The sequence below is a fragment of the Daktulosphaira vitifoliae genome, unplaced genomic scaffold (genome assembly GCF_025091365.1).
Source record: "Daktulosphaira vitifoliae isolate Bord-2020 unplaced genomic scaffold, ASM2509136v1 Scaffold_2, whole genome shotgun sequence".
Lineage (NCBI taxonomy): Eukaryota > Metazoa > Arthropoda > Insecta > Hemiptera > Phylloxeridae > Daktulosphaira > Daktulosphaira vitifoliae.
In genome coordinates this window covers 1,083,474-1,095,595 of record NW_026099573.1, presented here as the reverse complement: position 1 = coordinate 1,095,595, position 12,122 = coordinate 1,083,474, and the positions used below count along the sequence as shown (strand labels likewise).

At 26.9% G+C, this 12,122-nt stretch overlaps 1 protein-coding gene across 4 annotated transcripts in view; it reads left to right on the top strand.

Annotated features, from left to right (window-relative positions):
* The window catches only part of LOC126899291 (KICSTOR complex protein SZT2-like), a 74,358-nt gene that overhangs the window by 30,433 nt on the left and 31,803 nt on the right, over positions 1–12,122 (top strand). For all 4 annotated transcript variants that reach the window (XR_007702545.1, XM_050674043.1, XM_050674044.1 and 1 more), the window contains 11 exons: positions 623–878; positions 942–1,667; positions 2,048–2,226; positions 2,299–2,478; positions 2,563–2,791; positions 2,857–3,067; positions 3,135–3,219; positions 3,275–3,475; positions 7,240–7,547; positions 8,430–8,608; positions 8,668–8,905. Coding sequence is in view for 3 of the 4 variants with exons in the window: in XM_050674043.1 (XP_050530000.1) it covers positions 623–878; positions 942–1,667; positions 2,048–2,226; positions 2,299–2,478; positions 2,563–2,791; positions 2,857–3,067; positions 3,135–3,219; positions 3,275–3,475; positions 7,240–7,547; positions 8,430–8,608; positions 8,668–8,905 (2,792 nt within the window). In the remaining variant the exon portion in view is untranslated. The remainder of the gene's footprint in view (positions 1–622; positions 879–941; positions 1,668–2,047; positions 2,227–2,298; positions 2,479–2,562; positions 2,792–2,856; positions 3,068–3,134; positions 3,220–3,274; positions 3,476–7,239; positions 7,548–8,429; positions 8,609–8,667; positions 8,906–12,122) is intronic.

The window sequence follows — 12,122 nt, the reverse complement described above, 5'->3', positions numbered from 1 at the left end:
ATATATATATATATATATATATATATATAACACTTTGTATATGTGAAATATATAGAGCTAAATAGATCTAAGTAACAAAACATTAATTTTGAGATTATAGAGTGTAAATATTAAGATTTCCTTTCTTTTTAATACATTTGGTTTTGGGGATCGATTATAAATAGCACTTAATTTTAAAAAATCACTGCTATCTTTAATCAAAGTATAGTCACTTAACTTTTTAATCTTACACTTACCTCATTTTTTTCCAAAGTGTCATTTTGACACCATCAGCTATGGGTGTCTTATATAAGACACCTAATAATGTATTATTCTACATTTACAGAATAATACATTTAGTATACAATTTTGTAATAAATATACTGTATTACAAAGTAACCCAGATAGCATTAGCGAAAATTTATGAAAAAAATGGGAGAATTAGATTGATTTTTTAATATCATTTTATTGGTCCTTAACAAGAACATTTCGCTACTTAGGATAATAATTTGTTTTACATTAATAAAAAGCAAATAAATTATTTTATTTATACAAATATTCAATGTAGATATTTTATTCACTTTATTAACAATTAATTATTTACAATTATATTGTATAATATTAATATTTATTTTTTTATTAGATGTGGTTAGTTGATGCAGATTGTATTGGATCCCTTTACACTTTTCAACATATGCAACAAATGTGTTTGGATCCAAATGTTTCAACTTATAATTTTGTTAATAATTTGAGTAGAACACAAGAAAAAAAAAAAAAAATTAGTATTGATGACAGAATATACAAGTTACCTTTTGAGTTTAGCTTAGTTAATTTATTGACTAAATGTCATTGTCATTCTTCTATAACATTTAATCTTTTTTCAACACATTCAACTATTGGTAATCAAAATATTATTATATTGTTTATGTTATGTTATAACCAATTATTATTTTTATTATTAGATGGGAATAAACTCAATACAATGTTAGAATGTGCTTTTTATGCTGAGCTATGTACTATAAATGATAGATCATTTGATGTAAATGATACTAACAAATTAGATAGTGATAATTTAGAAACAGTAAAAATTAAAAGATATGATAATGGACAGTGTTATGTCAAACGTGTGAATAGTACTCGCTTAATATTAACAGTTACTCCACTACTTGGAAGAAATAATGAAACTAAATTTGAATTTCCTGAACAATTAGATAAAGAACCAACTTGTCGTCTTAGGGCTAATACATGGCATTGTAACAGAAATGGTATAAAATCCTGTCCACAATCACTTGATAATGCCATGCAAGACTCAACAACTGTGCATTACAATAGAGCCATGTCAGTTGGATCTAAACCAAAAAATCACAATAAAGATATGTCTTGGGCTCAGTTTAGAATAGAGCGAAATTTTTGTCCAACAACAGTTAAGGGTATTCATGATCCTGATACTATTGATGATACATCAGAAGATACACTTCTTAGCTGTTCACCGATATTAAATGTTATGGTTTATGACTGTCAGAGAATTTTTATTGAACATGCTTTAGTATCTAAAAATGTTCTTAAACATGAAACACCTGTACCTGAATTTAATAATTCAGATGAATGTTATTTTAGCAGTTCAACTATTAGCAGTGATGAAGAGGAGGAATCCTTTTTAAATAATGAAATATCAGATAATCATGAAGGTAAAACATGTTGGCATTTAATAACATTCTTAATTAGTTAAGTTAGAATATTGCAACAATAAGGGCAATATCAAATAAATAAAATATTTTTCAAAATTGACATTTTGATATAATTTAATAGAAAAATAAAGTTGGATTATTAATATTTTATTTTTTATAAAACACTGATTGAATAATTTTATTTTAATTTTAAGTTATTATATTTAAGGTAAACATTTGCGCACAATGGACCAACAGGTCTGAGTGCATGGGCATTATGTCCACCTCAATAATAACTAAGGTAAACATTGTAGGTAAATGTTTCCTTTAAATTAATATAGCTAATTATTCTTCCGTTTATAAATTATTTTAATTTTATAAATTTCATTTTTTTTAATCAGATGGAACTATTCTTGACAAATATTTACTTAAAGTTCAACAAGCATATGATAGATGTTTGGTTACTACTGTTTTTCGAGCTTTACATTTAGGATTAGATGTACGCTATTTGGATGTTCAATGTGCTGTAGATCGATGCCAACATCAATTAATCACGTTTGATATAACTGATTATATTAGGGTATAAGAAAAACTTTTGTTGAATTATGATTGAAAATAATATGAGTTCTCTGTTTTTCTTACAACTATATAGGTAGTATGTGGCCATTTCAAAAATAATTGTAGTTTTAATAGTTGTCCAGAAGAAAATAAGACATTGAAGTTGCATCATGATATGATACGTTCAAAATTTGATGCTACTTTACATAGACATAGATTACAATCTGTACCTAGTCATCCAGACTACTACTATTATTGTTGTTCTGTAAAAAACGTAAAAATTCATATATATATATTTTTTTTTAATTTGTCATTAAAAATATGTGTACTACACTACAATCATTTTTATGTTAAATAGAAATGCAGTGAAAATAATTTTATCAATGATACTCAGTCATCATCTAGTGAAAGTATTTCAAATATAAGGTCAGAAAATACTTTAACAGAATCATTAAATGAACAGTGTTTACATGAAGAAGAGTCAGAAGAACAAGAATTAACCCCCCTTTTTGTTCACCTTGTCTGTTCAGTTAAAACTAGTACTATGAGTAAAAGTAGTTCTGTACGTTCCTTACCAACTTGTATATGTAAGTATAGAAAAAATTAATATTTTTAAAGATTTTTACAAATAGTATTTCTATTGGAATTTCAGTTGAACTATTAGAAAAAGACAAATGTGATGAGATTTCAAACATTCCAGATGTAAATTTGACAGATGTACGGGTGTCATTAGATATATACTGTCTAATTTTAGCAAATACTGATGTGGACATTGATAATGTTATTAATGATAAGAATAATGACATAATTAATAAAACTAGTTGTATAGAACCAGCCCAAATAATGTCCCATAGTACTTTCCAGTAAGTTAAATGTATTTAAAAAATGTAATATTTTTTGTTTGTATATTAAACCACATTTTATGTTTAGAAAACCTAATGATACATGTGATGATTCACTGTTATCATCATTACCTATTCGATATGCACGAGGTTTAGCTGCTTTTATCAAAGAGGTATGGACAGTATGTTATTTAATTTTTTATAAGTATTAATTTAATATTAATGAAGGTGGAGTGGTGTATGCAAGATGAAATGGCAGCTGGTTTACTTGAAGATACTACAATTACACCTGGTACATTAGATAAAGTTATCCAGCATGTTTCTAATTCATCAATGTCTTCATCAAATGGTAGTCAAAAAATACCAGTAAATTTTGTAGAACCACCATTAGGATCTTCTTATTTTAGTAGCATGCTTTTATTTATCCAGGTAAATCAATTATTAAATTAATAATTAGTTTAAATTAAAGTTTACAACATTTTAAATAAATCTTCTGTTGTATTTTTTGTTTTAAATCTTAAAAATAATTTTGTTGACAAAATATTAATGGTATTATCGATGATGCGAGTTATCAAATTTTAACTTATGAACTGTAACCATTGATATAAATTTCAACACCATATAAAAATAATTTATTTTAATCTTCTTCTTCTTCTTCGCCTTAATCCCAACTACTTGGGGTTGGCCACCCTTATCCTAAACTTCCACTTGACACAATCTCCCACATCATCTACGCTCACATCAGCTGTCCTAATATTACATTCAATAGCATCCCTCCATATCTTTTTTGGTCTTCCTTTAACACTTCTTCCTTCAACATTCATTTCTATAACTGTTCTTACATCTTTCGATTCCTCTCTCCTCATAACATGACCAAACCATCTAAGTCTAATTTCTCTCATCTTATCCACAATTGACGCTACACCTATAAACCCACCTGTCCAACTTTATCTTGTTCTTCACATAGAATGTCTTTTGGTTTTAATACACCAATTGATAGAATATCTCGAGAGTATTAAGTTAACACATTTAAACTTTTTTAGCTTGAATAATCTACCACCTATTAAATATTTTATATTTAATTTTAGTTCTATAAGTTTGTTGACACACCGTCAACAATTAAATGTTATATTCAAATATTTTAATGTATTTACTGTGCTCCATGATAGCGTTAATTCAAATTAAATAAATAAAATATACAAAAGCAGTAACATAAATGAATAATATAATAAATTTATTTTTAAACAAAATACATCTTATACAGGGTGTTCAGTAAGTCAGGAAACGGGTTTCTATTGTTCTCATTGTTACAAACAATGAGAACAATAGAAACCCGTTTCCTGACTTACTGAACANAATTCTATTGTTCTCATTGTTACAAACAATGAGAACAATAGAAACCCGTTTCCTGACTTACTGAACACCCTGTATATCTTAAGCACCTCAAATAAGTGTCGCCCTAGGATACTTACCCTCTTCGATTTTTCTCCCGTGTTCCTTCTGTTTTTGTATATTCTTTTTCTGGTACACCAAAACTCCATTACCATCAGTCTATGCTGTGTAGTTACACTCTAGCCTGGTATAACTTTACAATCCTTAACTTGCTTTACGCTGTCTCTCTTCCACATAAAATAATCATTCTGTGATCTATTTCTCCCACTCTTATAGGTTATATAATGTTCTTTTCACTTTCTAAAATTAGTATTAACCACAGCAAGATCATACGATACTGCGAAATCCAGGATTCTTTCTCCGACCTCATTCTTCCTACTAAAACCATACCCTCCATGTACTCTTTCATATCATCTCCTCTCATTACCTTCATGTCCATTCATATCTCCACCTATCACCGTATCCTCATTGCCAGGTACCTCTTGCATCACCCTATCCATCTCTCTCCAAAACACTTCCTTATCTATTTCATCACATCCCACTTAGGCCTTCTCCGTTTTTAACTACTTTCTGTTGTCCCCGCGTACATCCGAGATGGGATAATCCTCTTAAGTTTTGTTCAAGATCCCTCATACTTTTTTGACAAAGATTTTTACGCCGGCTGTCGACCTGACAGAACCTCATTAGTTGCCTCTTACGACTGGCAGAGGGGCCGTGGAAGTATTCTTATCCCCTATCCACAGGGAAAAAAAAGTTTATTTTAATAACTTGAATTAATAAACAGTTCTCTTTTAAAAGAAAATTACATACAAATTCATTTAATAACTTTAAAAAAGTATAATATATTTTTTTAAGTATACAAAGTGTCTAATACAAGTTATGGAATATAAAAACTCGTATACCTCTCTTCAATATCTATGCTTGGGCCATACAAAGCCAATATTCCTAACCTGAATTATACTATTGGTTTTAGAATTCTATTTATAACTAGTTACCTAAGAAACTATTTTATATTAAGAAAAACTCAAATGAATATAAATAAATAAATATCATAATTATGATTGTATAATTTGAATAGTCATCCCTTTAATAGAGCTATATAGAACAGTACTCCTGGGTTTTTTTTTTTTTGCTAAATTTTAATGAAAATTCTCCTGTAAATCTTATTGCGGTTAAAATATTAATATTAATATGAAAATGAATTTTTATTAATATTTAAGTAGTTGCGTGTAGTGAATATTTCTTTTTATTCTTTTTGATGACACATCATACAAAAATATAATTTTATACTAAATAATTAAGGGTACGCATCTGATATCCTGTATCAACTAATATTAACCATATCATAAAATCGTTTTTTTTTAATTAGTATTAGTCCAGATATTTTTCTTTCCCTTAAAAAATAACACAATATAATTTTGTTCACAACATAATCCTTCTTTCAAGATTCGGCTATTCAGTATTTAACATTTTTGTACTTTGTAAACTCACTATTAAATTCATAATTTCTAATATGTTGATAACAGAGGAATATCTTCAACATAAATAATCATTTTTTAGTTTATATAAATTAATATTTAATTCTTTTTGTAAATTATTTCATTTTTTATCTAAATTATTCGTTAACTTTTATAATATTACCAATTGGTAAGATTAACATTACTAAGAGCTATACTGCTGTGCTAAGCGAAAAAAGGATAACTCCAGTCAACGTGATTTTTCAGGAATGCAAAAAAAAAATTTTTAACAGTAAATCAAAATACCCTTTTTTCCCAATGTATGAACATAAGCCAAAAGACGGTAACTCCATTATTTTTGATGTAATATACCAAGTTTTTGTTTAGTATTTGGATTTACCCTGTTTTCGCTTAGAAAACATCAAATATATTGAACTTGCCGTATATTTTCTTATTTTATATTTCAATTTTAGATGGGTTTTAATAGGAAATATGCTATTTTTACATCAAAAATCGGCGTAAAACAACTAAATTTACCTATAAAAACAAAAAAAAATTTTTTTTTAATTTTGGAGTTATCTTGTTTTTGCTTAGCACGGCAGTATAATAATAAATTAAAACAAAATACTAGTCAATTTTAAATATGATATAATTTTATTTTTAATCTAGACAAAAATTAAGTTTTCTTAAGTAAAACTAAAAGTATACACTATAATAGTGTATACTTAATTTTTTCCAATATAATATTGGAAAAAATTTATATTCACTCACTCCTATTATTAATATTGTAAATTCACAAATTCTATTTTTTATTGTAACCTGATAATGGTTTAAACCTAAACTGAGTAGTTACCACTTTCATACTTTTATACAATTAATGTCACTATCTTTAAAATGCCAACATTATCATGGGAAATCTTCAAACCTAAAACTTCTCACAATTTGTAGATTACAACATTTTTTTTAAATTTGTAATATATTTAGTCTAAATAAAAAAAAAATTGTTATAAAATACCGATTTACATCCTGTAAATACGTATCAACCAATGACGTTTCTACCTACAACAGGGGTAATGATGATTTTAATAATAAGTTAGTAAGTCAGTTAGCAAAAAAAATTTTTAGGAATTCAAAATAATTTTTTAAATACTTAATTGCGAACTTTCCTATATGTAGTATTTTAAAAACTTATTTTATAGTGTATTTGAGTAATAAATAAAAAATATGTTTAAAGTATTTTTGACAACAATGGTTATAGTATAGTCTTATTTAATTGTGAATAAACAGGCCCCAATTTTATTGTAAAAATTAAATGATTAAAATTTTACTTTTATTACTTATTAGCAACTTGATCAAATGGATATTAAACTGGATCAAGAAAATGGTGGTGGATTTTATGAGCTTGCAAAATCAACTGATGACACATTTTATGTAGTTAAAAAAAAAACTACAGATGTAAGTGTTATGGCAAACAATACAAATTTCTATGAAAAAAAAAAAGAAGTTGAAATAAATAGTGATTCTGAAAATTGTTTGATTGAGGCTGAACAGTCTAGACCATCATTACCAAACTTTTGGATCATATTAAAAATTCAATCAGATACGTTAGATGAAAACAATTCATTAGATGTTCTTTTATATTTTCATTGCAGGTGCATAATATATATATATATATATAGATAAATATATATAAGTCTTTATTTAATAATTTTTAGTAAAATTTTCTAATGGTAGACATTATTATAAAAAAATACCATTTTCAATCTTTGAAAAAATGTCCCATTATGCATTTTTTATTCTATAAATGTTGTATTAAGAGAATTCTAAAAAATATATGAAAATTTAAAAAGCCTCTTTTTAAAAACCAGTTATTATCAATAAAATATAAGTTAAACTTTTATGCACAAAATAAATTTGATAAAATTGGGAAATTGAGAAAAACATGTAACTTAAAAGAACAAAATAATTTTCTTCCTCATCATTAATTTAATTCTATTTAAGCAAGCTTTTGGTAATTTTTCTCACTATTTTATATAAATTGTACTTCGATGCAAAACTGAATAGGTATTAATTTTACTATGAAAAATAATCGCTGGTGAAAAGTTTGATATGTTTATTATGTTGTTCATTGTATTTAACATAATAATGACATTAAATGCATATAAATCATCTACCTAAAGAATTCACAAATATTTTAGCTCTACTAAATCAAATTTTTGATTTTATATTTCTATAATTTTTTTCAAATACCTTACAAGGGTTTGCCATAGTAATGAGTCCACCTAATTAAAGCTTATGTAATAAAATTTGATTCAAAAATAATGATTTGACGTCCTGATATGTGTTAATGGTTAAAACGAACAAAAAAATTAAGAAAAAAATATGGTTTTTGTATAAAAACAATAAAAATTTTTGATAAATTGTTATATATAAACTTAGTTGAAAGTGTTTATAAGATATTAGTGATTGTGAATTGGCATATTAAAACAAAACCAATATTCTTATATTTTTATTCAAAATTATTTTATATTTAGATTTACTGAACTCGATGTTCGTGGAAGGTATGCAGCTGTAAGAGAAGTCGTTAGGCAACATATATGTCATGCAGCTACTATTGTTAATCAAACACTTTTGCTTTGCCGTTTACATGATACTAGAATGTGTGATCCGTTGTTAGAGCCTATTACTGAAAATCATATACAATCTGATGATGGTAATAATTAAAATTGAATAAACAAAATCATATTAACAAATTATACTAATTTTCGGTAGATGATACTATCAATGGTGACAATGAAAAAAAAACTAGTAATTTTACTTTTGGACAGTTCAGGTGCCCTATTATTTGGACTGCAAAATTCATATTACATCCTAGACTTCAACAATCGTCTTCAATGCTTTTACTCGGAGTTCAAGTCTTACACTCTGTATTAGATAAACTTTCTGTAAAGAATCGACGTAATATGTTTGTTTATAGAGAAGAATCATCAGGATCAGTATTTTATTTAAGGTAAGTTTTATTATGTCCCATTTTTTTGTACACAAAGTAAATGCTAAACCTTGCCTTATTTAATATTTTCTAATTAATAAAGCAAATACAATGTTCTTAAACAAAACTAAAGTTTATAGTATACTTCATTAAAAAAATATAAATGCATGCAAATATACGAGGCGTGTTCAAACATGAATTTTTAAATTTCGTGGGTTTGGAAAGTCTGATTATCAAAAAAAAAAAAAATTAGGTAACAGTGGCGGCACAGTGTGGACGAGGCATAGATGGGACAAGTATAGATGACAGTGATTAAAATCACTATCATAAGAAACGCTTCGATGCAAATCTGTAGATAGTGTTTAATTCTAAGAAATTGGTGGATGATTACAAAATCAACATTAACTCTTATTTCTTTAATTATATCCTGATTAGTAGTTCTTTGATTTTAAAATATAATATATGAATAAAACTAATTATAGTTATTAAATTTAGTATGAAATTGATATTCAATAATTTTATGTTGAAATTTATACGGAGAAATTATAAAAATAATAAAGAAGTTATATTTTGCTTTACTTTTACGTGTATAAAAATTTAAAGGGCTTGATACAATATTTGTNGGAACAAGTTGAAAAAGTTACTATTTTAAAATCGTTCCTGTAGGCTTGTAAAGGGTCAAATGTTCACCAAAATTTATAAAATGATAGGTAAATACCTAAGGTATCTATAAAAAAAAAATTATATTGATTTGGTTATTTTTAAAAAAATTATGGTAGTTTTAAGTAAAAAAAATTGAAAAAATGTCGAAAATTAGCAATTTATAAATTTGTAATTTTTTGAATATTTACCCCATTTACGAGGAACGAGGGAATTTTTTCAAATTTTGAGGGTAATGTCTTCGACTAGATACGATTTGTGATCTTTTGACATATTGTTCATCAAAATCGGTCCAGCGAGAGCTGAGATTGAGCGTTCACAGACACAAAAAAAAAAANCCAAAATTTATAAAATGATAGGTAAATACCTAAGGTATCTATAAAAAAAAAATTATATTGATTTGGTTATTTTTAAAAATTAATTGCTTCTCAGCTTCGTATCGAAGCTAAAATGCAAATATTTATCATGAATTAATATCTTGAATTATGACGAACCTGATATTTTTGCCGTTTTGTAGGTACGCGATGCCGACTTGATAATAATTTGAAACGTGTAACTATACTTTTTTAGCTTCAATACGAAGCTGGGAAGGTATTCATTTTACTAAGATGTGTTTATAACTTTTATACTATATTTCACCAACAAAATTTTTTATATATTCTTAATCAGAATGGAAAACTAAATCTATAAAAAACAAAAATTTTTAAAAATCTCGATAGGGTGGTAAAATAAATTTATGGCCACGTATTCTTGAAGTATGATAAAATTTTCAGCTGAATTAATTTTTTACTTAGTGGCAGCCACTAAGGTTAGACGTGTTTTTATGAGCTCGGCGATTTTTATTTGTTAAAAATATTGGATCAAAGAATTTGTATCAAATTTTACGTAAAATATGAAACAAAGTGTAACAAAATGTGTGAAATATTAACAAAGGCCTATGGTGAGTATGCCGTGGACAAAAAAAAGAGTGTGCGAGTGGTATAAGCGTTTCCGAGATGACCGTGAAGACGTTGAAGATGACAAATTCCTCGGACGCCTCAGCACATCAATAACCGATGAAAACGTTCTGAATGATCGCAATCAGAAAAGTTGCTAATGATGTTGGAATATTGATTGAACCAATCAATATTCCAAAATTTCAAGGCATAAACCATGCCTTGAAATTTTTTCGAATGTTTCAGTATGAAACGCGTAGCAACGAAATTTGTTTCAAAATTGTTTAATTTTGAACGAAAATAGAGGCGAATGGAAGTTGTTTAGGAGTTACTTAATGAAGACAACGACGATTACTGAAACGTATTATAACGCGGGTGACGAAACATGGGTTTATGGATACGACGTCAAAACTAAGACTCAATCGTAAAGCATTCTGGATCGCCAAAACCGAAAAAGGCTCGACAAATGCTATCAAACTTGTGGTTATGCTCATTGTTTTCTCGATTTTAATGGCATAGTGTATCATGAATTTTTGCCACGAGGTCAAATGGTCTATAAGGAATAATATCTACAAGTTCAACGCCGTTTGCGTGAAGTAATCCGAAAAAAACGTCTGGATTTGTGGCAAAACAATCCATGGCTTTGCACAACTATAATGCATCTGCTCACACTATATTGCTTGTTTGTGAATTTTTTGCCAAAACAATACTGCAGCCTCCATATTCGCCAGACATGGCTCCGTGTGATATTTCTATTTTCAAAAATAAAGAGTACCTTAAAGGGCTGTCGTTTTACAAGTATAGATGACATTAAGAGTTCATCGATAAACAAGCTGATCCTAAAGATCGTGTTTGAGAAGTGTTTCGAAGATTGTAAGAATCATAAGTTAAAACATAAGTTCATAAATAATATCTAATGGGAACTTACTTTATGGCGAAAATATTAATGTAGACGAATAAATAAATATTATTTTCAAAAAACGTCAATTCCCGTTATTTTTTATATAACATCCTACATGATATGTAGGTTGTTATTATAAATCCAATTAAATATTATTTAATTGCATTTATAAAAATATGAAATTTCCAATGAAGAATAACTATATTTTCTTTATCTATGTTAAAATAGTTTGGTATAAAATAAACTAGCTCTAGCATAACTTTATTCTCTAACTAACATAAATATTTTTTTCAACATTGGTTTAAAAGTTGTTTATCTCACATGATTGTTTGCTTTGTTTTTAACAAAAACTTAATACAACACTATTAGAACAATAAGGCTACTACTCTACATTTGTAATTTTTGACATTTTGTTATCTTTATATTCAGTTTATTATATCTCAACATAATAATTATTATGTCAGCATTGTAATATAGGCTCAAACCATAAAAATTGAATTTAATTAAAATATAATTTTAATGGAAAGTCATAATTTTAAATTCAATCTGATTATCATAATATTTTATAAATTGTGGCCTTATTTTCTTAGGAGATATGTGAATTTCTATGGAAGTATTTGAATTTTTAGACTAATTATTATGCAGGGTGGTCTACAATGTTCATTTTTAGCTTCGATGCGAAGCAGAGAAGGTATTGGTTTTACTAAGATGTGTTTTTTTTTTTTTTTTTTTTTTTTCAACT